The sequence below is a fragment of the Aythya ferina genome (genome assembly GCF_964211825.1).
Source record: "Aythya ferina genome assembly, chromosome: 25".
Lineage (NCBI taxonomy): Eukaryota > Metazoa > Chordata > Aves > Anseriformes > Anatidae > Aythya > Aythya ferina.
In genome coordinates, this window is record NC_140323.1 from 5,830,400 (window position 1) to 5,856,573 (window position 26,174).

The following is a 26,174-nucleotide window of genomic DNA, read 5'->3' on the forward strand; positions in this document are numbered from 1 at the left end:
CCTGCATTAATCCATTCAGGCTAAAGTGGAGATAATCCCTACATTTCAATATCCTTAAAGGGAAGGACATATTTAACTCAAATAAAGGGCAAAGTTTATAGCTCTTCCTGTCCTTCCATGCCATACCAATAGCAGGAATTTACCTGAAGCTACTTGCAATGATTTCTATATGTCCCCAGATAGGAATTAGGTCAATATCTAATCACCAATGGGTTCACCAAAAATCACCACTCTACCCAGTCAAAAGCTTTTTCCCCTCTTTTCCTTCCCTTCCCACATGGATATCACAATAAGCGAGGGACAGCATCTGACTGAATTGGGAATGATGCATCTGACACATTCCAGACACATCCCTGTTCCAGGGCAGCCAGGTAAAAGGTCTGTGGATAAATTTTCCCTATTTCACAGCAGCCTGCAATGTTCTGGCCGCTACGCTGAAATCAGAAGTTGGTTTTTAATCTAGAATACCTCAAAGACCCATATCTTTAGGACTAACTCATTTTTTCATTTCTTACAAGCCAAGGAAGCTTGTCTCTCAAAAGTGATCTAAAATTTAGTTATCGACCCAGTGGCTTTCCTTCCCTGCAGACTTTATCCAGTTAGATGGGAGCTGGTCTGAGGCACTTGTTTTCTCTGCAGTGCAGTTCTGGCCACAGCAGGATCACCATTTCCAAGTGATATTTACTGTACAGCTCTTGCTGCAAGAAGATGCCAGCTAGGCTTCTGGAAAATTACAGTTCCTTCAGATTTGAGCAATTCTTGTTAAATCTTTCAAGCTCCCTTTGAATTGGCAAGATATTCCAGCCTCTGTTAACTATGAGAAACATTTTTACTTTTTTCATTTACAGGAAGCCAGATTTAAAAAAATCCCTCAAAGACTTTTTCATAGTTGTAACTTTTTCCTCAGGTTAATTTCACATGTGTCATGTAACGTGTAACTCAGCTTTCTCCAAACTGGAAAACAGACACACAGATTTTGCCAAAACATCAGTTTTGATGCAGTCTTTAGCAGATACCAGTTCAACTGTTTGTATTCTTTTCCTGCCTGCTCATACAGTATAATTTATTTTTGACTTTGAGTTTACAACACACCTAATGAAAGCACATACTTGTGCACAAAACTGCCAAGTTGTTTATTTCCTGAATGTTTGCCCAGTCTTCTCTTCAAAAGGATTATTTGGCTTGTAGGTCTAACACCTCAATTACCATATCATAAGACTTGCTTTTGCCAAACTTGATGCCACTGAGATATCACAAGATGGCAGATTTTTGTAACGACTGATTCCCTAATAAATATGGAGTCTTGTAACACTTGTGACAGCACAAGATGATGCTACCAGAGAGTTTGCCATGTGCTCCCTATTCAGTCCATGCTACATAAATTGCAAAATCTTTTCTACTTCTCAATGGAATTTTTAGTGGCAAGTCGAAGCTGTGCATGCCCTACAAAGGCTCGGTTCCACTCTATATAATGCATGCCAAATTAATATTTTCAACCATGAAAAGCAAATTTGCAAGTATAAAGCGGTAAGCATCTAAATTCACTGCCAGTTATACAGCTTGGAAAGGTAAACGGCATTAGATACGGCAAAAAGTAATTTTAATAAAAATACGGCTTCATGAGGGTTCACAAGAATTTCTTCAGCTCTTCTGATTTCTAGACATTAAACAAATGCCTGAAATTCTACAAATTTTACACATTGATTTTGGTCCACCAAATCTTCACTAATAGGTTTTATTTTGTTAGAGTTTGTGCTGTGCTGTTGTTCTTTTGTACAATTACAACCACAAAGAATTAAAATTCAAAATTCAAAGTTTGAAACACCAGTGAGCTGTTTGAGAATCCATTACCATCATTTTTATAAGCAGCGGTTGTTTTAGAACAGGTGAATGGTTTGTTAAAAACTCGATTAATTTAAACAGCAATATTTTCTAATGAGACCAACTGTAGAAAGTTTCAAGATTAAAAAATAGATATATAGGTGAGTAAGAAAGAAGAGAGGGGTAAACTACAATTTTGTCAGGACAATTCAGAGCTTGGGAGGAGTAAATATTGCATAAAAGCCATGTTTTCTACATTTGAGTGGGCACTCCACTGCCTTCCACCAGTGGTTACAACACACAGGAAAATAACGATTGATCCTGATAACAAACCCCATAAAATATTCAAGAAGTAAATAAGAATTCTAAATCAGATTTTAAAAAGCGACTGATTGCTTACTAATTTAAAATAATGAAAGGCATTAGGTGACAGATTTCTGTGTTCTGGGGGTCTGGTTCTGCAAAGGCACTTTGACTAAACTCAGACACCAAAATCCAAAATTATGAGAATGACTTAAAGCTTTTATGTTTCAACTTAATATCCAGAACTTCCCCAACTAGCAGAAGCTTGAGAAATCATAGCCTAGCTAACCAGGAAAACCCAGCCACAGTCTAGAAACCTGGCATTTCTCCTCTAAGCCATCTCCAAGCTCGGACTGTCAGCCTGGGCCTTGTCTGCAGCAGCCTGCTTGGTCCTTCATCCACTACCCAACGTCTGGGCCCCGGCTGTGTTTTGGGAGTCAGACAGTGGCATTCACGACACAGACAGCATTGTCCAGGGAAGGGGCGCGTTGCTCTTCCCACTCTGCAGCCTGTGAAGATGCATGGCCCAAAGAGCCCAGACCTCAGCTCTCTGACAGGCTTAGCTGTGACACAGGACCTGCAGCGAAACTAAAACACATTGTGGGGTCCACAGCAAACACCTCCCATCCCAAAAGCATCAGCCATTGGAAGCACAAACAGGGGACTCCACATTCAGGGTGAGCTCTAGGCTTGTGTTCAATATGCGTGTGGTGGTTCTTTCCTGCAACAAAGCCCTCAGTCAGCTAGAATTATAGACTAGAATCACAGAATCATTAAGGTTGGAAGAGACTTCCATGATCATCTGGTCCAACCACCCCCTACTACCAATGTCACCCACTAAACCACGTCCCCAAGCACCACGTCCAACCTCTCCTTGAACACCCCAGGGATGGTGACTCCACCACCTCCCTGGACAACCTTTCCCAATGCCTGCCTGCTCAGTCTGAGCAGAAATGTCTCCTCATTTCCCACCTGAACCTCCCCAGCACAACTTGAGGCCATTCCCTCTGGTCCTGTCACTGGTTATCTGCGAGAAGAGGCCAACCCCCAGCTCCCCACAGCTTCCTTTCAGGCAGTTGCAGAGAGCAATGAAAAAACAACAACAACAACAACAACAACAACAAAAACTAAACACTAAAACTAAACAAAAAAAAAAAAGAAAAAAATAAACACTAAAGCTAGGAGTGTTTGTTCTTGCTGCTTTGTTTCAGTAAAGACGTTGGAATGCAAATGCTTCAGCACCAAAAACACAGGACAAACTGGGTCAGTCACAACAATGCTCCCCATGCCCATTGACCGCATGCCTTGGGGATGACCTTGGTGAGGTGAGGCAGGGACCTGCCCTCTGCTGCCACTCCTTGCAAACCCAGGAGTGGGAAATTCCCACTCAGCACCACCTGGGGCTGGGTCCTCTGGGATTAGGTTCATGAGCCTCCTGTTTTCAGCACGAGTGGCTGCAGTCCTTCAAGCCAACCAGTAAAGCTGGTTGAACTGGTGAACAGCATTAGCAGGTGAAGGTTTCTTCAACAGCAAGGAAGGAGCTGGCTTATCAACACCCATAAGGCTAAAGCAGCTCTAAAAAAAACTCTGCCTCTGTTTTGGAAAGGTGCCCCTTGAAGCGGAAACCACCAGAGGCAATCGGATGACCTACTTTGGCCACCTACCCATGGCGTGATTCACCACAGCGTAGGTGCCTGCTTCCGCCGGCTGTGGTGCAAACCAAAGGAAATGAGCTAAGAAAAGACAACTTCAGCCCTAACTCACAACCCCTGAAACATAAGCCACCTAAAAGTTAAGCCTCAAGTAAGGAAAAGGGAGAAAGAAATATCACCTGGAAATGCAGAGCAGGTTTTCTGCATGTTGGAGAGGAATGAAGGAGCCCAGGGAGGGACAGGAGTGGCAAAAACTCTAGCAAGATCAATCACCATCAGGTTTAAGGCACCTCTCCCTACAGTAGTAACTGCACTGAAGATGACCTAAATTCAGACATTACCACTGCCAAGCTGCAGCACCTATGCCTAACCCCAGGCACAAACAGCAACGATACCACCACTCATCTCCATGCCATTTCCACACCTCAAAATCTGACCAATTCCACCTGCAAATACAGTTGACTCCAAGGTCAGGTTCCCAACAGCAGAGAAGATGCAAACAAATATTTTCTTTCAGCAAATCATTTTTACTGAGCAAATCTTTTTACTGTGAGGTCATAAGCTAGACCTTGGTCCTTCTGTTCCACAGGAGCTTCCTCATTGCTACTTTGCTACCCAGAAAGAGATGTCTTAGAGCTCAGCTGCCCTTGAAGTTTCCTGCTCAAGCTCCTACTCAGCTTCTTTACAGGCACAAAGCTGACTCCTTCCAGCCAAAAGACAGATCTTGCAGCTGCCTTGCAACAAAAGGAGTCCCAAAGAGGCCTTGAACCTCCATGGTTGGGAGTCTCTTCTAGGGAGGCCACCACTCTGGCTGCATGCACATTCATGACCAATGAGCACCCAAAATCATCGCCTGCACTGCAATGTTAGACATGATACTGAACAGCGAAAGACCTTCAATGGCTGCTGACAGCTGTCTTTTGCTGCACCAGAGAGCTCCCAAGGCTGACGGTGAACCTTAGGTGGCAAAAAGCACCCCAAGGTAGAGTTGGTTTAGGTAACCACAGCTCAACCCATTTAGGGCTTGAAGGCAATGACTATGTCTTAAAATGTGAGGCAGAAACCGGTTCTGCATTCCTGTGGCCACTTGCACAGGGCTATAACGCTTCAGACACTGATGCAATAAATCCCTTTGAGCACAGCAAAAAAATAAATAAAAAATTACAGATGCCGGGAAGACTCCAGAGCAGCAGTCATCTTGCCTAAGCAACAAGCACTACTTTGGCCTTCTTCCCCTCATCAAGGGTTTGGGTAACTGCCTTTCATGCCAATCATCCTTGCAGTCAGTAGGGTCTGCTGAAGAAGAGCATCCCAAGTATCATCTGCACCTCCAGGAGCTCAGTTCAGGCTTGGCACAGCAGGAGGACATGACCAGTCTCTCAAATCCATCTGACAGTCACTGTGATTGTAAATGCAGCCGGTGTCCTGCAGGTCATCAGCAGCACTGGAAGATGCTGCGTAGGAGCAGTGTTTGGCCTCCTTCTGGTTCATGTGTTTCGTGTGCTGCTCCTGCACTGGGTCATGGGATGCCTTCAAAGCGAGGGAGTCTGGGCGCACTGGATTGATGCAAGGGTTGTCTTGCTGTCAGAGTTCCAAAGAGGACAGATGGATGCCAATTGTCACAATAGATTGCTCTACAGACCTTACATTTTCATGTCAGAAATAGTTTTTATTTATTTTAAAAACAAAAGTAGTACCCACAGTGGTTAAAAGCCCATTCCACTCCTCTCACGTCCACTAAAACCCCAACCAATAACAAAGAAAACTGACTAATCCAGCCTTGTGAAACACAAGGAGGCATTTCAAGGGATGGGTGAATTATGACATGCAGTATGTGATAGATATAATACCTATCCTACAGTTCTAGAGGAATTAGCCAGGAAGGACAGTTATGGTGAAGTTGTACATCAGCCTTAATCCACTGAGAAACTTTGCAATAATGCCTTTAAAATGCAGAAGTCTTATTTAAGTCCTAAGAACTACACACAATTTTACAATGGGCTACATTCTCCTGTATCTCCCCAGACGGGGGACTGCAAACAAAAACTGTACCTGAAATCCCTCAATCTCTGTCTATGTAAGACAAGCAAATCTTGCTTTTAACATGAGTATGTGAACACACAGTGTACATATATTCCTAAACTGGCACATATCTGTCACATTGGAAAGATTAGTATTTATCGTTAAAACTATTTATACAGATGCATGAACATCAAATGGATTTGAACAATGCTAAAGCATTGTCCTGTCAAAATCACTTGAATTTACCTAACAGCTGCAATAAATGACTTCTAAGCCACTTACAGAAGAGACAACTTAATTTGAAATAGCTGCACTAACAAATACATTGAAGATGCAAAACTTTTGCTGGAGGTCACTTCACAATCAAGAAGCACCACTCACAGGGCAAAGTACTGAGTACAGTCTGTCCTGTTCAGCTGGTCTCTGGCTCTCCCCTTTTGTCATTCTTCAGCACCCAAAGGATAATCCCCAGTGGCATCTAGGTTTGCTCTGTCATCCTGGCTGTTTTTGCCTTTGTTACATTTTCTTCAGAGTGATCACGCTTCAGCTTCATTTCCATTGGGTCATCTGTGTCATCTATGTCAAGAAGGAAAGAAAAATAAAAGTTTGCAGCCTTAACGACCTCAGTAGAACAAGAGCCAACAATGACAGTAACACGTGAAGTTACAAAGCATGCTAGAAAATACTTCTGTGTACAGGCAACAGGAGCAATACCAGAAGCAGGGAAGTCTGGTTCCCAGACTTTGGCTTTCCACATCTCCAAGAATAATCTCAAGAACATTCACTCCCCTATATCATCAGGTTGCAGAGGGAACTGTCAGCATAGCTGTATTTGAAAGGTACCAACGTGCAACCTCCTGGATACATTAATAAGCACAGGATTGGAATAATTAATTCCATCTGACACTAGAAATTGATGTAGGAATACTTAAGACTCCCGTCAGCTGCTTCATGTTGGATTTTTGTACAACATATGCAGACTGCTATGGAATACTATTAAATACAAAGCACTGCTTCACTTTTCTTCTTGCAAATGATTCCTCTGAGGTTAAGAGCTCTTCACAGGCCCTAGGATTTCAATTTTAAGAGTACTGATGCTCTTAAGCAGTGGAACATCTCTTAAACGGTGGAACATCTGTGTAATTGGAAATAACTAATTCGGGCTGACCCAAAGTTGGAGTGTTCCAGCCTTATCTGATAACTACCAGAGTGTTATGCACGTGCTTCACCTATTTAGAAAACAAGGTCAAAAGGTAAAATTCTTAGATCAGCTCTCCAGGGCTTTTCTCTCATTCGTAGCCAGTGGGAACCTCAAATATTTCCTTCTATGAGGCAAGGCAGATCATGGTAAAAAGGACAAACTGTGATGCTCTTGTTCACCAGAGGCATGGACAGCACTGCAAAGACTTCTATGTCTTGGAAATAAACCTGGCAAACCTGGGGGCCACTGGGGTGTTTGTGCAGACCTACAGAAGGCAAAGGTGGTCTGCTTTTGGGAAGGTGTTCCTCCAGCAGGCACAAGCAAGCTACCATCCTGCACAGGCAGGCAGAAGGGAAGGAGCTGCTCACAGTTTGTGTGTGCCAGCAGGGGAAACATTTCAACAGTAACAGGAAGAACAGCACATGGTATTGGTAGCCAAGAGGACACCACACAGAACCAACCCCAAAGCCATCAGCAACAGGCTCTGTATCACAGCAAGCTGAACACACTGTGCTGCAGCACCTCTTACCTCTCGTGAGCTGGGCTGTTCTGTACTGTTCTTCTCTGACATGTTTCATCAGCTGCAGGTTGTGATTGCTGGCTTCCTTGTGGTCCACCATTGGGAAGGGGTAGTCTTTACCTGGTAGAACAGACAGCTATGGGACTAAAAAGGATGTTTCACTGGATTTGCACCAAAGCAAATTGTTGCAGGTCTTCCTAAAGTCAGCAGCATCTTAAACCATGTGATTTACCCTTTTGAAGTGCCTATTTCTCTTCATGAACTCTAAGAGCCAGGGCCAACTACTTCCATTTAGAGATGAGACAGTAACAGACAAACCCTTATGTTGGATGCTCTGGGCCTTGGTTTCTCGTCTATTAACAGGGATGGCAGCCCTGCCCCATCTTTAAAGATGCATGAGAGTAAGTATAAAAGTACAAGACGTTCACATACTATTTACAGACAGCCAAGCATCTGAACAGATGTACAAGCAACAACTTTGAGTGATCCAATAGTCTTAGGATATAAAGTAGAGGCTAAAGCATGTACTCTGAGATCAGACTCCAGCAAAAACCTTTAAAGGAGAGCTGACAGAAGGCAGGCTGCTGGATGAATCGATTTTCAAAAGACAAATGTGTGATTTGCATTGGAAGTGTGACACTTCCATCTCATATAGTTGTATTGGGTTTACATGGCAAGGTTTTGGTAGCAGGGGACTGCAGGGGGTGCCTCTGTGAGAAGAGTCCAGAAGCTGCCCCGTGTTAGATAAGGGCTAGCTCCAAAGGGACCCACTGCTGGCCAGAGCTGAGGCAATAAGTGATGTTGTTGGCACCTCTGTGAGAGCAGATTTAAGAAAGAGAGGGGGAAAAAAATACTGCACCACAGCATCTGGGAGAGGGAGGAGTGAGACCCAGCCCTGCAGCCCCCAAGGTGAGTGCAGAAGGAGGGCAGGAGGTGCTCCAGGCATCAGAGCTGAAGTTCTCCTGTGGCTTGTGGAGAGGCCCCTGGTGGAGCAGGCTGTCCCCCTGCAGCCCATGGCAGAGCAAATCTCCACACGGCAGCTCATGGAGGAGCCCACACAGGAGCAGAGGATACGGGGGGATCTGATAAAGGTGGGGAACCCAGCTTGGAGCAGTGTGCTCCTGATGGATGGACTCTGTGGTACAGACCCATATCTGGAGCAGATCTTGAAGAAGTGCTGCCTGTGGGCAGCCCCTGCAGTCTCAGCTCGGGAAGGACGGCATCCTGTGGGAGGGACCCCATGGGGAGCAGGGGCAGAGAGGGACCAAGAAGGAGCAAAAGAGAAGAAGTGCTATGGACTGACTGCAGCTCCCATTCCTCTGTTCCCCTGCACTTCTCGGGGGGAGAATGTAGAAGAGGGTGCATGGCAGGAAGGTGTTTTTTGTTTGTTTTTAGTTTTTCACTGCTCTAGTTTGTTAGTAATAGGTAATAAATTACATTAATCTCCCTACGCTGAGTCTGTTTTGCCAGTGACGATAATTGTTGAGTGATCTCCCCCTCCTTATCTCAACCCTTGAGCCCTTTCCCTTTGAGGAGGAAGAGTGAAGGAGTGATTGTGGTGGATCTCTGCTGCTCAGCTTAGTAAAACCACCACACACATGTAATTATTTTTGACAATTTTCAGTAGCAAAATGCCTAGCAGGGTGTCCATATTACCTATGATACATCCTGCTTGCTTCTGCTCTTCTTCAGAGGCTGTCCAGGGCTCATAGATGTATTTGGAGGGAAAGTTCTTTAGGACAGGTAAGTATTTCCTATCAAAGAGTAATAATATAATGTTTTTATAATCCTGAAGGCAAATACTCGTACATTTAAGAGAAGTGTAATCCAACCTACACCAATGTTAATTTTAGGTGGTCGTATTGACGCTACAATCTACAGTTCCAATTTGTTTTGCACAAAATAACTGTTTCTGTGTTCTGAAACCTCTGTACAGTAACATCTTCCACAAGTTCACTTTACAGCAAGGAATAAAGGGATTGATTTAAACATTATTTCAGTCTTGACTTCATCCAAAGTATTTGTTTTTAACATTTTCCCTGATATTTTGTCTGAAATTTTACTAAATTAAAACAGCTAAGAAAATAATAATAAAAAAAATCTTACAGAATGGGAAAGTCATTTTCTGTGCAACTGTCAGGTACATCAGCATGAGCTTCACCATGACAAGGCACAGAGCTAGAAGGGACGCGAGGAAGAGGAGTGTGGTGCAATTGTCTAAAGTAACTAGGAAAATAAAACTAACATTCACATTTTAAAGAAAATGTGCAGCATTGAAGAGGCTTTCAAGGTAGGGCGTAGCTGCATTACCTGAGCGTTCCCTAGGCTTCCAACCTTAGATTCTATCATGCTGGGGGAACCTGGTGTGCTAGCCCTAAGGAACAGTCTGGAGCGTAGAGTGGAGTGGAGACACCACAGCTAGGCTCTGTACCAGGTGGGGACTCTATTGTTCTTGTGCACACCAAGACCAATAAGCCGCACTTTTTGCTACTCTGAGCCAAGGGCCTGTCATGTTTTGACAAATGCTGTACCCTAGTATACTTTTGCTCATCATAATACCATTATAATATCAAAACACACCTCTGTCTCAAAAGCTACCCGCCTCCAAGATGCGATAACCCCTTACTGAGGATGCGCTCTGAATTTCTCGGAGACTATTCCTTTAAACGGAGATGGGAGAACTTTTCACCAATCATAACTAAGATATGCTTGACTAGAGTCGCTCAAGCTCCACCTAAAAGATAGAAAATAATATAAATTGGCCTAAGAGAGAGGGGATGTCGGGGAAGATACCACCCCGAGGGAATACACAATCACAGAATCACAGAGTTGTCTAGGTTGGAAGAGACCTCAAGATCATTGAGTCCAACCTCTGGCCTAACACTAACAACTCCTCCACTAAACCATATCCCTATTAAACATCTAAACATCTTTTAAAGACCTCCAGGGATGGTGACTCCACCACTTCCCTGTGCAGCCCCTTCCAATGTCTAACAACCCTTTCGGTAAAGAAGTTCTTCCTAACATCCAACCTAAAACTCCCCTGGTTCCACTTAAGCCCATTCCCCCTCGTCCTGTCACCAGGCACGTGGCAGAACAGACCAACCCCCACCTTGCTACAGCCTCCTTTAAGGTACCTGTAGAGAGCAATAAGGTCACCCCTGAGCCTCCTCTTCTCCAGGCTGAACAAGCCCAGCTCCCTCAGCTGCTCCTCATAGGACTTGTTCTCCAGGCCCCTCACCAGCTTCGTTGCCCTTCTCTGGACTTGCTCGAGCACCTCCATGTCCTTCTTGCAGCGAGGGGCCCAAAACTGAACACAGTACTCGAGGTGCGGCCTCACCAGAGCCGGGTACAGGGGGACTATCACTTCCCTAGCCCTGCTGGCCATGCTGCTTCTTATGCAAGCCAGGATCCTGTTGGCCTTCTTGGCCATCTGAGCACACTGCTGGCTCGTATTCAGCTGACTATCCACCAATACTCCCAGGTCCTTCTCTGCCTGGCAGCTCTCCAACCACTCCTCTCCCAGCCTGTAGCTCTGCTTGGGGTTGTTGTGTCCCAGGTGCAGGACCCGGCACTTGGCCCTGTTGAACTTTATACAGTTGGCCTCAGCCCATCAGTCCACCCTTTCCAGATCCTCCTTCAGAGCCTTCCTACCCTCGAGCAGATCGATACATGCACCTAGCTTGGTGTCATCTGCGAACTTACCGAGGGTGCACTCAATCCCCTCTTCCAGATTATCAATAAAGATATTAAAGAGGACTGGCCCCAGTACTGAGCCCTGGGGAATGCCACTAGTGACCGGCCTCCAGCTGGATTTGACTCCATTCACCACAAATCTTTGGGCCCGGCTATCCAGACAGTTTTTAACCTAACAAAGCGTACGCCAGTCCAAGCCACAAGTAGTTTCTTGAGGAGAACACTGTGGGAAATGGTGTCAAAAGCCTTACTGAAGTCAAGGTAGACCACATCCATGACCTTTCCCTCATCCACCAAGGGTGTCACTTTGTCATAGGAGGACATCAAGTTCATCAAGCAGGACCTGCCTTTCATAAACCCATGCTGACTGGGCCTGATCGCCTGCTTGCCCTGTAAGTGCCATGTGATGACACTCAAGATAATCTGCTCCATGAGTTTCCCTGGCACTGAGGTCAAACTGACAGGCCTATAGTCCCTCTGGCCCTTCTTGTAGATGGGCACCACGTTTGCTAGCTGCCAGTCGACTGGGACCTTCCCCGATAGCCAGGACTGCTGATAAATGAGGGCAAGCAGCTTGGCCAGCTCCTCCGCCAGTTCTCTCAGTATCCTCAGGTGGATCCCATCTGGCCCCATCGACTTGTGTACATCCAAGTGCCGTAGCAGTTCACCAACTATCTCCTAGTGGATTATGAGGGCCACGATCTGCACCCCATCCCCTTCCACCAGCTCAGGGTACTGGGTATCCAGAGAGCAATTGGTGTTGCCGCTAAAGACTGAGGCAAAGAAGGCATTAAGCACCTCCGCCTTTTCCTCATCTCTTGTAACTAAGTTTCCCCCCGCATCCAGTAAAGGATGGAGATTCTCCTTAGTCCTCCATTTTGCACTGATGTATTTGTAAAAACATATTTTGTTGTCTTTGACAGCAATAGCCAGATTGAGCTCCAGATGAGCTTTGGCCTTTCTAATTTTGTCCCTGTACTGCCTCGCAACATCCTTATAGTCCTCCCGAGTGGCCTGCCCTCTTTTCCACAAATTGTAAACCCTCTTTTTTCTCCTAAACTCAAGCCACAATCCCAAGGACCTCCTGACCCCTGGGATCAGTTGACGGGCTGAGCCTCTCTTCCCCCCCAAATTGGGACACCTTTGGGTGAGATTTGAACACTTGATTATACTGTGTGTCTCCACGGAAACTTAGAAATCTCTAGAGAGTCTTTGTGCCTTTTAACGTGTTAATTTCCAGGCTGCACACCTGTGTCACCTGAGTATTTCATGCATGCTAGCTTGCTTTTGCAGACAGTCACTATCGCCGCAATCCAAAGACCCTGTGTACCTGTTGCTGTAATAAATTGCATTTGATTGCATTGTTTGTAGTCGTGACGGTTCTCATTTAACGTATAACCACCCTTACTCTAGTTGCGTTTTTGGTGAATCCATGACCGTGGTAGTTCAGTGCTCTGAATCCGACTAAACCTCTAACGGTTAATGCGTTATTGGTGAATTTGTGACTGTGATGGTTCAGTACCCTGAATCTGACCAGACCCATAACGGTTAATCAGCTACACCCCTTAACATGACAAGGAGATGTGGGGAAAAGGAGCTGTTTCCACAGACATCAACACAGCTTGGTCCTATTGAAATCAGCTGTCACCCACTACTTTCCAGGAAAGCCAAGCAGAACCTTCACCAACAACAAGGAGGTAAAGGAGAATATCAGGACTACAGGTGCGTAATAGCACAAGTACAGTCTAGGACAGGTCAGACAGAAGCTTTATTAACTGTGACCACAGTGAGAGAACATTCAGGCAGCATTTCCCCCTCTGTTCCCCTGTTCTCTGCCAAGTGGTTGCAGAGAGCCCACTTATATGGTGTTTCAAAGAAACAGATACAATGAGGAAAAACATTATAATGCCAGCAAAGACAGGTGTGCATTCTTGGGAGAGACAGACTCCAGACAATCACTTCAATATCATAAAAATCATAAAGGTTGGAAAATTCCTCCAAGATCACCTGGTCCAACTACCCCCTACCACCAGCACCCACTAAACCATATCCCTTGAACACCCACTGGGATGGTGACTCCACCACCTCCCTGGGCAACCCGTCCCAACGCCTGCCCGATCTGTCTGAGCAGAAATGTCTCCTCATTTCCCACCTGAACCTCCCCTGGCACAACTTGAGGCCATTCCCTCTAATCCTATCACAGGTTACCTGCGAGAAGAGGCCAACCCCCAGCTCCCCACAGCTTCCTTTCAGGGAGCTGCAGAGAGCAATGAGGTCTCCCCTGAGCCTCCCCTTCTCCAGACCCACCGCAGGGACAGAAACACCCCCAGTTCCCTCAGCTGCTCCTCAGAGGACTTGTGTCCCAGGCCCTTCACCAGTTTCACCATGACATATATGTTAATAAGGGTAAGTACACATGCCTGAGGGAGATGAACTCCTTAAGTAGCTTGTTAACTGCCACAACTGACCAAATGGAGTGATGGCTCTTGGTGGAACACAACCTGTGTTATTTTAGCTCAGAAGCAGGGTTGGAGACTATCACAGACTGTCAGCTTTAAGTCAAAAGGAGTGTTCCTTCTGTTAGGATAAAATTCTTAGCCAGACCTCTCAAATCTTAAATATTAATCATACTGCCATCACAGACGTAACTGCAAAGGTGTCTGATACAGCACGCTACCAACAGAGCTGTTGCTTCCCAAACAGACCAGCATTAGTCCTGCTCTAGAGAAGAGAGAAAAATGAGACTTTGAAGCAAATGGCACTTGCTCAAAGTAGAATGGGAAATAAAACTTGGGTGTCCAAAGTTATTCAGACTGCACACAAAACAATGAAACACAGCACAGACTGGAGGGGGAGAGCTGTGAGATGTTTTACAGAACATCACTATTACTCCTTCAGAAAGAGGAGTCATCCCAGTGACTGGACACTGCTGGAGCTCACTACGGGTGCTCACAGGTCAACACAGTTCCATACTCGATCATCTCCTGTGCAACCACAAGTACATCTCTGCTTTTCTGTGCCATGGTTTTCTAGTCTGCTAAACACATCACTGCTACAAGCCCTGTTTCACAGGGGCACGTGCTTTATGCAGACTGAGTTCTCCAGCTGCTGCTGCCAGGGGAGCCAGGGAAGAGCCAGGCCATGCATCACCCTACCTTATGTATTGCCCCTCAGGGTCCGTGCGCTTCCCAAAGCGGACGGGGCAGAAGATACGTGTGTACTGGTGGAAGAACGCGCTGGCCGACAGCCACATCCAGTTCCCTGCGTTGATGCTGTAGTCAGCATCTAAAAGCAGCTCTTCAAACACCTGCATTTTGATGACAAGAAAAGAAAGAGAGAAACACCCCTGAAATGGCTGCCTGTATTGCAAAACCAAAACAGCACAACAGGCTGGGAGATAAAGGATGAAGCTTGCTGTTAGAAGCACAGCACTGTCCAGGGTACCCTTTGCACATTACTGTCCAGTAAGACAGTTTGCCAGAAGGAAGCTAGAGCAAAACCCCACGAGAGAGCAACAAGCCTAAAGGTCTGGCTTTGAAGACTGCTGCAAACTGGGAAGGTCTCCAATATCATTATCATCATCCAAAATCATCAGATCTTGGGGATGGGACTTTTCACCGCTGTACACTACACAGCAGGGCTCAGACTCAAACAGAAGACAATGAGATTTTATAAACCATGAGATTTCTATTGAGGCTCAGTAATAAAGCACTGTTCTCCAGAGCCACCTCCATGCTCGTATTTTGCAGAGCTTCCTGAAGATCAGCCAGAACAGAGAAGCACCAAATGAAAACAGAAAAATTAAAACCAGAAGTCAACCTTCATGCCCTCTTCCCAGCTGATCCAAAGGTCCCCCCGTGTCAGGAAGCAGGCAGCAGCGTGCCGGGCAAGGTGATGGATCCAGCCCTCCTGGCGCAGCTGGGTCATAATCGCATCGATCCAAGGGAAGCCCGTCTGTGCCTGAGGCAGAAAGAAAAATCAGCCCTCTAGCACTGTGCTTCACTGCACTTGTGTCCTACACACTGCTATAAACTCCTCCTCAAATAGCCAGCAGGGAGCAGTCCTGGGGCCATTGAAAAAGTCTAGGCTGAAACACAGCAGTTGTGGAAATGCATCTTGTTACCGTTTTCCATTTGTGGAGCCTCTCTGCATCCTCATACCAACTGATCTGAAGGCAGATGGGGTTCCCAGCCATTTTGGTGAAGTTTGGTGTCGCTGATGCTACTGTATAGAAGAACTCCCTCCACAGAAGCTGCCCTTGGAGTGACACTGGGGGCAGGGAGTGATGCTTGGCCTGCAAAAGACAGAAGTTCAAAGCTTCAGTTCATATGTACCATCATGTTTTCACTCATTTTGTGAGGTCCATAAAATAAAAATTAATCTAACTATACAACTGGCTTTGATGCAGTTTACCACGAAAGCCAATGAAATCAAAGATCTGAAGCACTTTTTTTGCACCAGAGCAGAGAAAGCTGAACTCTGTTAGACCATGCATTACCTTGAATTCATGGAGTCATAGAATGGTTTGGGTTGGAAGGGACCCGCCATGGGCAGGGACAACTTCCACTAGACCAGGTTGCTCAAAGTCTCATCCAGCCTGGCCTTGAGCAGTCCCAGGGACAGGGCATCCACAGCTTCTCTGGACAGCCTGTGTCAGTGTCTCACCGCACTCCAAGTAAATAATTGCTTCCTTATATCCAATCTAAACATACCATCTTTTAGTTTAAAGCCATTCCCCCTTATCCTGTCGCTACACTTCCTGACAAAATGTCCCTCCCCAGCTTTCCTACAGCCCCCTTTAGGTAGTGGAATGTCACTGTAAGGTCTCCCTGGAGCCTTCTCTTCTGAGGCTGCACAACTCCAACCCTCTCGGCCTGACTCCATAGGAGAGGTGCTCCAGCCCCTCATCATCTTTTTGACATCCTCTAGACTTGTTCTATAGGTCCATGTCCTTCTTGTGCTGGGGGCCCCAGAGCTGAAAGCAGGACTCCAGGTGAGGTTCCACGAGAGCAGAGCAGAGGGGGAGAATCCACTTCCTTACCCTGCAGGGCACACTGCTTTTGATGCAAGGTATGGCTGGCTTTCTGGGCTGCAAGCGCGTGTTGCTGGCTCATGCTGAGCTTCTCGTCAACCAACACCCCCAGGTCCTTCTTCTCAGGGCTGCTTTCAATCCATTCTCCACCCAGCCTGTATTTGTGCTTGGGATTTCCCAGGCCTAGATGCAGGCCCTTGCACTTGGCCTTGTTGAACCTGATGAGGTTTGCCTAGCCCCACCTCTCAGTCCTGTCCAGGTCTCTCTGGATGGCATCCCTTCCCTCCAGTGTGTTGACCACACCATGCAGCTTGGTCTCCTCAGCAAACTTGCTGAGGGTGCACTGTCCATGTCACAAAGATGTTAAATGGCACTGGTCCCAGTACTGACCTCTGTAGGACACCACTTGTCACTGGTCTCCACCTGGACATGAGCTGTTGACCACAACTCTTTGAGTGTGACCATCCAGCTGATTCCTTACTCACTGAGTGGTCCATCCACCAAATTCACATCTCTCCGATTTAGAGACAAGGATGCTGTGTGGGACGCTGTCAAAAGCTCTGCACAAGTCCAGTTAGGTGATGTCAGTTGCTCTTCCCCTATCCACCACTGTTTAATCCCATCATAGAAGACCACCAGATTTGTCAGGCAGAATTCTCTCAATTTACCTTCCAAAATGGTATCACATGGGGATTTCTTAAAATAAACATACATTTACCAACATATTAACTGCCCAGCTAGCTGAATGCAGGTAGCTCAGCCATGTCTCAGATAGACTCTAAGCAGGAGGTTCAGGATACATTTTCTTGGATTGGTTTCAGCCATAGTTTTTCTTAAGAAACAAGTTTTCAGAACCTGGTTTTGGCTTACGCTGTAATCAAAACTTACCTAAGATGAAAATAGATACTTTCTAAAAACAAAACTGCTTGAGCAGGCTAAACTGCTCAAAAACTTCACTTAAAAACCAGGCCTGGTTAGATTTGCTGGACTATGACCATTTTTTTTTCCCTTACCTGAGCATAAATGTTTGACAACCTATAAAAAAAGGTGCGAACTGACACACAGCCCATGCTGAAATAGGGACTCAGGCCTGTGGTGCTTGGAAGCAGTGAATTTGGTATTGTTCTTGGTTTAGTAAAACTTGCCACCCAGCCCTAAAATGAAAACAGAAATCAAGGGTTAGGCAGTACAAGGTGACATGTGTCCAGCTAATGGAACAAGGAAAAGCTCTTGGCAACTGGCTTCTGCCTGTTCAACATCCCACTGCAATACCCCCACAAATACTGCCATCCAGGATAGCAACATCTTAAGATCAGGCTGCCTGGAGGGGAAATCCTCAGCAAGAGCTGGAACAGAACTTCTCAGCTGAGCGGTTTCTTGAGGTCCAGAGACAACCACACACAAAAGGAGGGAGGACAGCACTGACCTCAGCCCACCCACAGCCACCGGCATCACCCACATTAAATCAAGACTGACCTGGTCAGCCAGGTGTTGCTCCAGGCGCTGCAGCCCTTCAGTCTCCCCTCCTCTCCAGGGGGAGATGCTCTCAGGGGGGATCTTCAAATCCGCGGGGAGAGGCACCCTGTAACACTCAGCCAGGTCCAGGTCAGGGGGCCTACACCTCCTAATGCGAGAGACAGGCCTCTTTCAGAGAGGGAACTGGAGCCAGAAGAGGGTGGAAGACCTCTGCTCATTTCACACACCAAGATCTCCTCTGTTGCAGCACAAGGGAACAAAAACACAGCCAGAAACCCCAGGCTCTACTCCTTAGGGAAGGAAAATCTCATCCTGAAACTGCTCCAGGTAGTTCCAGTCTGAACTCAGTCTGAACTGGGGGAAGAGGCTCAGACCCACCAAATGACAATGCTCAGAGCAGCCAGCTGTGACCACAGCTCAGACCTCCCTCTTGTTTGGCATCTGCTACATAAGGCTCGGAGGCGCCTCCTCTCCTGCAGCCTCCCTGGCTGCCTCATCCATCTCTGGGAGAGAGCTAAGAGCCTCCTCAGACTCTAAATTTAACTGGGGTCACTGGCACTGCCTCCAAAGGCCCCTCCATGCCTCTGGGGAGAGGTTGCTCTGGGAGGTTTCATAGGGAAGGACACAGAGCAACACTCTGGGCCACCTCCTCAGCTGCTTCTTCCTAAACAAGGGGCTAGGATGCCCTGAGCAGTCTCATAAGGACACCCCGAGGAGTCACACTCCTCTTGTGTGGCCTCAGCTGTTGAGGTTGTTCCAAGGCCTCCGACCCCCACAAGGCTGGAATAGCACCAGGGTATGTCATGTGTCCACCCCAACCCCTACCCCATCCCACTATAAAACACAAACAAAGCTGCTTAGGGAAGTATCAGTGGTATGCAGACTTCCCAGCAAAACCCTGAATGAGGTCAGAGATGGAGAGAGATGTTCCCACTCACCTGGAAACACTGAGCTCTGCTCTGTTGCAAACACCTACAGCAGAAGGAGCCAGTGCAGCTCTCAGAGCACTGGCACAACACAGGCCTGCTGGGAAGCATGTGAACTACTTATCGTTCATCATCAATTAAAAAGATGTGTGAATAAACAAGTTATGGGGGGGGGGGGAAGGGGAGGAAGCACTGTGAGAAAAGCCCTAGGAACTGGTTCATCCCAATACTTACATAGGTCTCATCACTGGGGTGTCTGGGGACAACATTCAGTGATTAATGGGATTCCCCAAGATGGAAGAACTAAGCCTAGGTTACTAACACAGAGCTGAGGTCACGCAGGAGGTGCCCGACAAGTCCCAAGTATCTGCAGTCCCATCCCAAGTGGCCAGACCTCCCCTACCCCAATCTTAACTCCCTTTGGACCACTAACCTCTATGAGGCAGAGCTAAACATAAGACATCCATGACTCTGAGCTTCTCAAGTCCTGGGAGACACAAGCTTGGTCCCTCCTTCCCATACAACAGAGGGGAGGAGAGAAAAGTTTTGAAGCCAGAAGGGAACATTATGGTTGTTCCACTGGATTTCTTGCATAAACATGCTGTAGTGGTTCATCCAATTCCCACCTTGAATCTTGGTTTGTAAGGAAGCTAGAGCATGTCTTTGAGAAAGAGACCTGCAGTTCCTTAGTCACTCCTCTGCTAACCTTTTACATACATTCAAAGGTTGTCTCAACATGTCCTGCAAAAGCTTAAAGCCTTTGGACTGTGCCACCTCTCATCTGCATCCCCTCTGCATACAGTCTGTAGCCCTCCATGCACAGAGGTAACAAAACAGCGCCCATAGCACCCTGGTATCACTTGACCTTGGCTGTTCTTTTGGGCTGACAGAAAGGACCTGCAATTTCTTGCTGCCCAGGCGTTACTTACTGGAAGTCTTCAGCTGTAAGGTTTCGGACGGGCACCTCAGGGTCCCCAAGAAGAGACAGAATGTGAAGGAACCTCTTGTATGTTAATGGGGGAGTCCCATCATTCAGATCCAAAATCCTAAATAAAATAAGGTTAGTTTTCACCACAGTATAAATGAAGAAGGAAACTGGAGCTGCCAGTGAATAGGAATCACAGAATCATCTAGGTTGGAAGAGACCTTCAAGATCACCTAGTCCAACCTCTGACATAGCACTAACAAGTCCTTCACTAAACCATATCCCTAAGCTCTACATCTAAACATCTTTTAAAGACTGCCAGGGATGGTGACTCCACCACTTCCCTGGGTAGCCCACTCCAACGCCTCACAACCCTTTCAGCAAAGAAGTTTCTCCTTACATCCAACCTAAAACAACCCTGGCACAACTTTAGCCCATTCCCCCATGTCCTGTCTCCAGGCACGTGGGAGAACAGACCAACCCCCACCTCGCTACAGCCTCCTTTAATGTACTTATAAAGAGCAATAAGATCGCCCCTGAGCCTCCTCTTCTCCAGGCTGAACAAGCCCAGCTCCCTCAGCCGCTCCTCATAAGACTTGTTCTCCAGACCCCTCACCAGCTTCGTTGCCCTTCTCTGGACTCTCTCAAGCACCTCCATGTCCTTCTTATAGCAAGGGGCCCAAAACTGAACACAGTACTCAAGGTGCTGCCTCACCAGAGCCGAGTACAGGGGGACTATCACTTCCCTAGCCCTGCTGGTCACACTGTTTCTTATGCAAGCCAGGATGCTGTTGGCCTTCTTGGCCACCTGAGCACACTGCTGGCTCATATTCAGCCGACTATCCACCAACACTCCCAGGTCCTTCTCTGCCTGGCAGCTCTCCAACCACTCCTCTCCCAGCCTGTAGCTCTGTTTAGGGTTGTTGTGTCCCAGGTGCAGGACCCGGCACTTGGCCCTGTTGAACCTCATATGGTTGGCCTCAGCCCATCAGTCCACCCTTTCCAGATCCTCCTGCAGAGCCTTCCTACCCTCAAGCAGATCAACACACGCACCTAGCTTGGTGTCATCTGCAAACTTACTGAGGGTGCACTCAATCCCCTCTTCCAGATCATCAATAAAGATATTAAAGAGGACTGGCCCCAGTACTGAGCCCTGGGGAATGCCACTAGTGACCGGCCTCCAGCTGGATTTGACTCCATTCACCACAAATCTTTGGGCCCGGCTATCCAGACAGTTTTTAACCTAACAAAGCGTACGCCAGTCCAAGCCACAAGTAGTTTCTTGAGGAGAACACTGTGGGAAATGGTGTCAAAAGCCTTACTGAAGTCAAGGTAGACCACATCCGTGACCTTTCCCTCATCCACCAAGGGTGTCACTTTGTCATAGGAGGACATCAAGTTCATCAAGCAGGACCTGCCTTTCATAAACCCATGCTGACTGGGCCTGATCGCCTGCTTGCCCTGTAAGTGCCGTGTGATGACACTCAAGATAATCTGCTCCATGAGTTTCCCTGGCACTGAGGTCAAACTGACAGGCCTATAGTCCCTCTGGCCCTTCTTGTAGATGGGCACCACGTTTGCTAGCTGCCAGTCGACTGGGACCTCCCCCAACAGTCAGGACTGTTGATAAATGAGGGAAAGCAGCTTGGCCAGCTCCTTCACCAGTTCTCTCAGTATCCTCAGGTGGATCCCATCTGGCCCCATCAACTTGTGTACATCCAAGTGCTGTAGCAGGTTGCCAACTATCTCCTGGTGGATTATGAGGGCCACGATCTGCACCCCATCCCCTTCCACCAGCTCAGGGTGCTGGGTATCCAGAGAACAACTGCTCTTGCCACTAAAGACTGAGGCAAAGAAGGCATTAAGCACCTCCGCCTTTTCCTCATCTCTTGTAACTAAGTTTCCTCCCACATCCAGTAAAGGATGGAGATTCTCCTTAGTCCTCCTTTTTGTGTTGATGTATTTATAAAAACATTTTCTGTTGTCTTTGACAGCAGTAGCCAGATTGAGCTCCAGATGAGCTTTGGCCTTTCTAATTTTGTCCCTGCACTGCCTCGCAACATCCTTATAGTCCCCCTGAGTGGCCCACCCTCTTTTCCAAAGATTATAAAACCTCTTTTTTCTCCTAAACTCAAGCCACAACTCTGTTCACCCAAGGAAGGTGACAGCATAGGCAGGAAAAGCAGCAGTTTGCAGGGCTGACTGTGGAAGTTACAGATTTTACAAGTAAAACTTCCCTGGGTGAACATCCAGCCATCCTGAGAGCAGGTTCTCGGGACTTGAGAGAGCAAAATTGAAACCAGGATGCCAGCCACAGCTTCAGCTAGTGTAGTTCCAGACTGCCAGACATAGCTAGGACAGCAGCCTGCAAGGTGCTGGTCACCTCTGGGGCTTCCAGAGACAGTCAGACCACAAAAAAACAGGTTCAGGACTGTAAAGAACTCTTCCCTGCCAGCAACCACCTATACAGACCGATGGCTTGAATTTAAGATGGCAAGTCACATACATCAACTCGTTCACACAAATGTAGGGTTTTTCAGGAGCAGAGTGTTAAGGCTGTTTTAACTGCTAATGATTTCCTCCCTATTATTATTAATTTAAATACCTGCAGTCATTCAGCTCTGAATAACTGCTTGGATCCAAGTGTATCCAGACACCATTGAAAGTTGATTAGAAAGATTTAAAAAAAAGAGCACAAGAATGTATAAATAAGTCCTATTAAATGTGTTAAAGAATTCCTCTGTCTGTGTAAAAGAGTAGCTAGCGTAATGGCTTAAAGTGAACTAAACTGCCCAAAGGGAAAAAAATAAACTCTTTAGGCTCTAACTACAGCCCAACATCCTAACACCTGTGCAACCCACCAAAATTTCTTCTGTTGCTTCCAGTAAACCAACACAAAAATTCTCCAGCAAGCAGTGCCACTATCTCAAATAGTCCAATTTTCTGAAAAGGAAAAGGATCCAGAAGGACTAAAGTACTTGACTTTTTCTCCCTGATGATTGCTAAACCCTCCTGGAGACATCTCACTGGTCTTTAAGGCAATCACATACCGTTTGGTGTCATAAAGGCTGTGGCCCACCACAGAAAGCACCTCGAACCCCAGCTCTTCTCCCAGACACCGTATGTTGGCTTCCATCTCCTTGTAAAATGGCTCCATCTCCGCATCCAGAGTCACTTGTGTGATGTTCCACTTCTGGACGTGATCTCTAAGAACGGGCTCATACTCTCCTTGAATAACCAGCAAGTGAGAGCCCAGTCGACATAAGTTTTTCTGCAAATCCTCCAGGGACTGCAGCAGAAAGTGCCATCGCAGGGCTCCTATGTGCATCACGGACATCATGAACTTTCTGTCGAGGATGTAGACGGGGTAGACAACCTCTGAGGACTCAAGCGCAGCCAGCAGCGCTGGGTGGTCATGCAGCCGCAGCCCCTTCCGGAAAAGATGGATGGTGCGGTGTGGCATCCTGGCTGCTCTCAGACCTGTTAGAAGAGGAAAAAAGCTGTTGGCTTTGAGGATATAACATCCCTATTAAGGAACAAGGCCAATTAATACTAGAAATAGAGCTCCAAACATGGCTCAGCTCTTTTTGTCACAAATCTTTGCTTTTTTTAATGAGCTTTCACAGGCTAGAAGAGCAGAGACAGGACCAAACCACTCCTCACTGTGCCAGGTCCCACCATTTGGCAGCTGCTTTAGCACCTAGCTCCACAGAGAATGGCTGCTTCCCCAAAAGAGTCACTCAAGTCCTCAAATTAAATTCCTAAATTAAATTATATCCCAACAGTGCTCACCAGAAGGAAGGAAAACAGAGTTGTCAGAGCTCCATCTACTACAGAACCATTCTGCAGCCCCATGCACGGATGCAGCCTGCAGCACCCAGCATCCAGCCCTCTGTAAATCAGTGGTGAGAAGGTGGCTCAGGGAGCTCTGCCTCTGTTTGCAGGGATGCCAGCTCTGCAGGAGCCCTCATCTCATCAGAGACCTGATACATGGCTCACGCTAGCAGTGAAAAACCCTCCTGGGCTTCAGTAGATGTATAAAAGACACGGCATGTTTGCTCACTAACAAGGCTCTTAAGACTGTAAGGAAAAGGAAAGGAGAGCAAAGCACAGCACAACACCAACACAAGAGCATGCAGGGCTATTTTGACAGCGCTGACTTTGTAATGTCTGGATTCATCAGTTCACTACAGTTCTTAATCCATTTTTCCTAGCCCCAGGAGATCCTTTGTGCCTCCAAGCATCAGGAGAAAAGCTCTCCTCTCCCTGTGGAGGAGCTAGGTGGTGACCTGAGGCTGATATAGGGATCAACATGCAGTCATTTCCCTTTGAACTGTTTCATCTGGCTTTGGGGACTTGCAGGAGGGCTCACCTTGGTGCTAGCTCAGGGCAGAGCCTGAGGAACTGCCCCATGGCTGCTGCTTGCTCTGCTCACGGGGGATGGACTCAGCAGCAAGCCGAAGCGCTGAGCCCAGCTGCCCCTGGTGTCTGTGCCCACCTGGTGACAGCCCCCAACCAGCCCACCTCCACCTGCTTCTAATTTCAAGGGTTACTACCCAAAGAATTCAGAGGTTGTGGATTGGCATGGGACCAAACAATCTCTAACCCAGTTCAGCCCCTCAAACAAACTTCCCCCCTTATACCCTCCCAAATGGCTGCAGGAGGTCTCTGCCCCTTGTCCCTGCTCAGCCCACACTCAACAGCATTACCAGCCTCATATAACGATCTGACTTGCACTCTTCGCTAAAACACTCATCAGCATCACCGAGGCACCCAACTGTGCCCCCAGGCCACGACACAGCCCACTGAGCCCCCAGTAACCTAACCACGAAACGGGTTAGGGCACAGAAGAGCTCGGAGCCAAGCCTGGGGCTTTGCAGGTGTGCGGCGCCTTGGCTCAGGGAATGGAGCTACAAGGGAGGAGAGCACGGCACCAACCTGCCCACTCGCCATGGAAGAACAGGAAAAACAGGGCGGCTCTGGCACCTGGGAGCACCCAGCTGGCATTTTTGGGCAGCAAAGCATCTAAAATGTGCTGGAACTCTCACCCAGTCCACGCTAGCAGGGGCTGGGGGGACTAGAGTGCCTCGGTAGGGACAGCCCTGGGGATCCCAGCACAGGGGGAAGCAGGGGCCTGAATGAAGCAGGGGGCCCTGAGCATGCTGCGGGGGGAGCAAGCCCAAAGCTGAAGGAGTGCCAGGGCTGGGTGGGGAGCTGGGACCCACGGCTGGGTGGAAACACGCAGGAAGGTGTCACTGCTGTGGGCCTGGTAGCACCAAAGTGGCATCAGGAGGATGTGGTGGGTCAGCACCAAAGGGCTGCACCCTCGGGTGCTCCAGCCCTGCCAGGAGGAAGGGGACGATCCTCAGCGATGATGGGGGAAGGAGGAGCAGGCACCATCTGTTGGTTGACTTTGTGGCAGGATTTATCCAGAGGTACTGCTTGAACTCTCCATAAACCAACGCTGTCAGCAAGGCCAGGCAGGCCTCCTGCCACGTCTGGGTGACTGCAGCTCATCACAGATCAATCACATCAGGCAGAAAACACGCCTTGCGCCACTTTGGGATGTATGCCACAACACAAGGCAGGGAAAACCCTAAATGAGGTGACTGGACCTTACCTTGGGGTTACCTGGCAGGTGCTCCGGGCTCTTCACAGCCGGCTGTCCTGAGGAGAGGGTGGCCCCCGAGTGCTGACCGCAGCTCTGCCACCTGCGGGCATTTCTCTCCGCGTGCAGGCTTCCACTGGAGGGGCGCGATGGTGGTCACCTGGACCCGGCCTTGGTGCTCCCGTTCCTACAGGCACTGGCAAGGCAGGTGCCCAGGTTTAACACCCCAGCTGCGATCACACAAACACACACTGGGGTGGATTCGACAGGCTGAAGGACTCGAGGTTTTGCGTAACTCCTGCCGGAGGAGGCTGGCAGTGTGCTCACCGCCCGCTCGTGGCACAGCAAGACCCAGCACGTTCGGACCGAGGCCCAACGGAAATTTTTAGCAGCTCAATTTCCTCTGCGGACACGTGGATTGCCCGGTGCAGTCAAGGCACAGCCGCTCGCCTTGGCTGTCCGGCTAGGAAGCGATGACAACGCGGTTATGAAGCCTTCAGCACGCACACACACAGCCAGCTGCAAGAGCAGCCCCACAGCTGCGTTTTGGGCTCTTAAAGCGCTTGGCCCCAGCCCTACAGCCCCTGACCCTACAACCCCCAGCCCTCGGACCCTACAGCCCCCAACCCCACAGCCCCTGACCCCCCACCCCCTACTCCCAGCCCCACAGCCCCCGACCCTACAGCCCTGACCCCCAGCCCCACGCTCCCCTCCCTCCCCAGGGTCCTGAGCGGTGCGGGGCCGGCCCGACCCGATGCCCCCCTTTACGGGGGGTCGCGCAGCGGGTCCCCAGCTCTGTCCCCAGCCGCCGGCACCAGTGCCCAGGCCACGGGGCCGGTTATGCAACGCCCGGCAGCGGGGGGGGACGGGACACGGGGACTGGGGGCACGGCCGGGGCTGGGGCTGGGGCCGGGGCCGCCCCGCTCCGGTTGCTGCCGGGGCACGGAGCGGGGGCACCGCACGGGGAATGGGGCGGACAAGGGGAAGGGGGC

At 48.2% G+C, this 26,174-nt stretch overlaps 1 protein-coding gene across 4 annotated transcripts; it reads right to left on the reverse strand.

Annotated features, from left to right (window-relative positions):
- Nucleotides 1–5,424: 5,424 nt before the first annotated feature.
- Nucleotides 5,425–25,782, reverse strand: LOC311423509 (cryptochrome-1-like). 4 transcript variants are annotated; one of them, XM_084497564.1, is made up of 11 exons: nt 25,195–25,782; nt 22,625–23,054; nt 19,579–19,695; nt 17,724–17,871; nt 17,261–17,401; nt 15,339–15,509; nt 15,035–15,175; nt 14,371–14,522; nt 9,176–9,273; nt 7,529–7,639; nt 5,425–6,374 (listed from the first exon to the last, which is right to left on the reverse strand). In XM_084497564.1, exons 2-11 carry the CDS (start codon nt 23,035–23,037, stop codon nt 6,277–6,279), a joined length of 1,590 nt encoding a protein of 529 aa, XP_084353690.1. In that variant the 5' UTR covers nt 23,038–23,054; nt 25,195–25,782; the 3' UTR covers nt 5,425–6,276. The 4 variants fall into 4 exon arrangements, with proteins under 4 accessions (XP_084353690.1, XP_084353691.1, XP_084353689.1 ...); XM_084497565.1 differs by lacking the exon at nt 25,195–25,782 and adding an exon at nt 23,947–24,080; XM_084497563.1 differs by lacking the exon at nt 25,195–25,782 and adding an exon at nt 23,700–23,757.
- Nucleotides 25,783–26,174: the final 392 nt, after the last annotated feature.

Coding starts and splice junctions, on each gene's coding strand:
- LOC311423509 (XM_084497563.1), bottom strand. Junction 17,402..17,723: donor AGCAACACCTGGCTGACCAG/GTCAGTCTTGAT, acceptor TTTTCATTTTAG/GGCTGGGTGGCAAGTTTTAC. Junction 7,640..9,175: donor GCAAGCAGGATGTATCATAG/GTAATATGGACA, acceptor CTGTTCTACCAG/GTAAAGACTACCCCTTCCCA.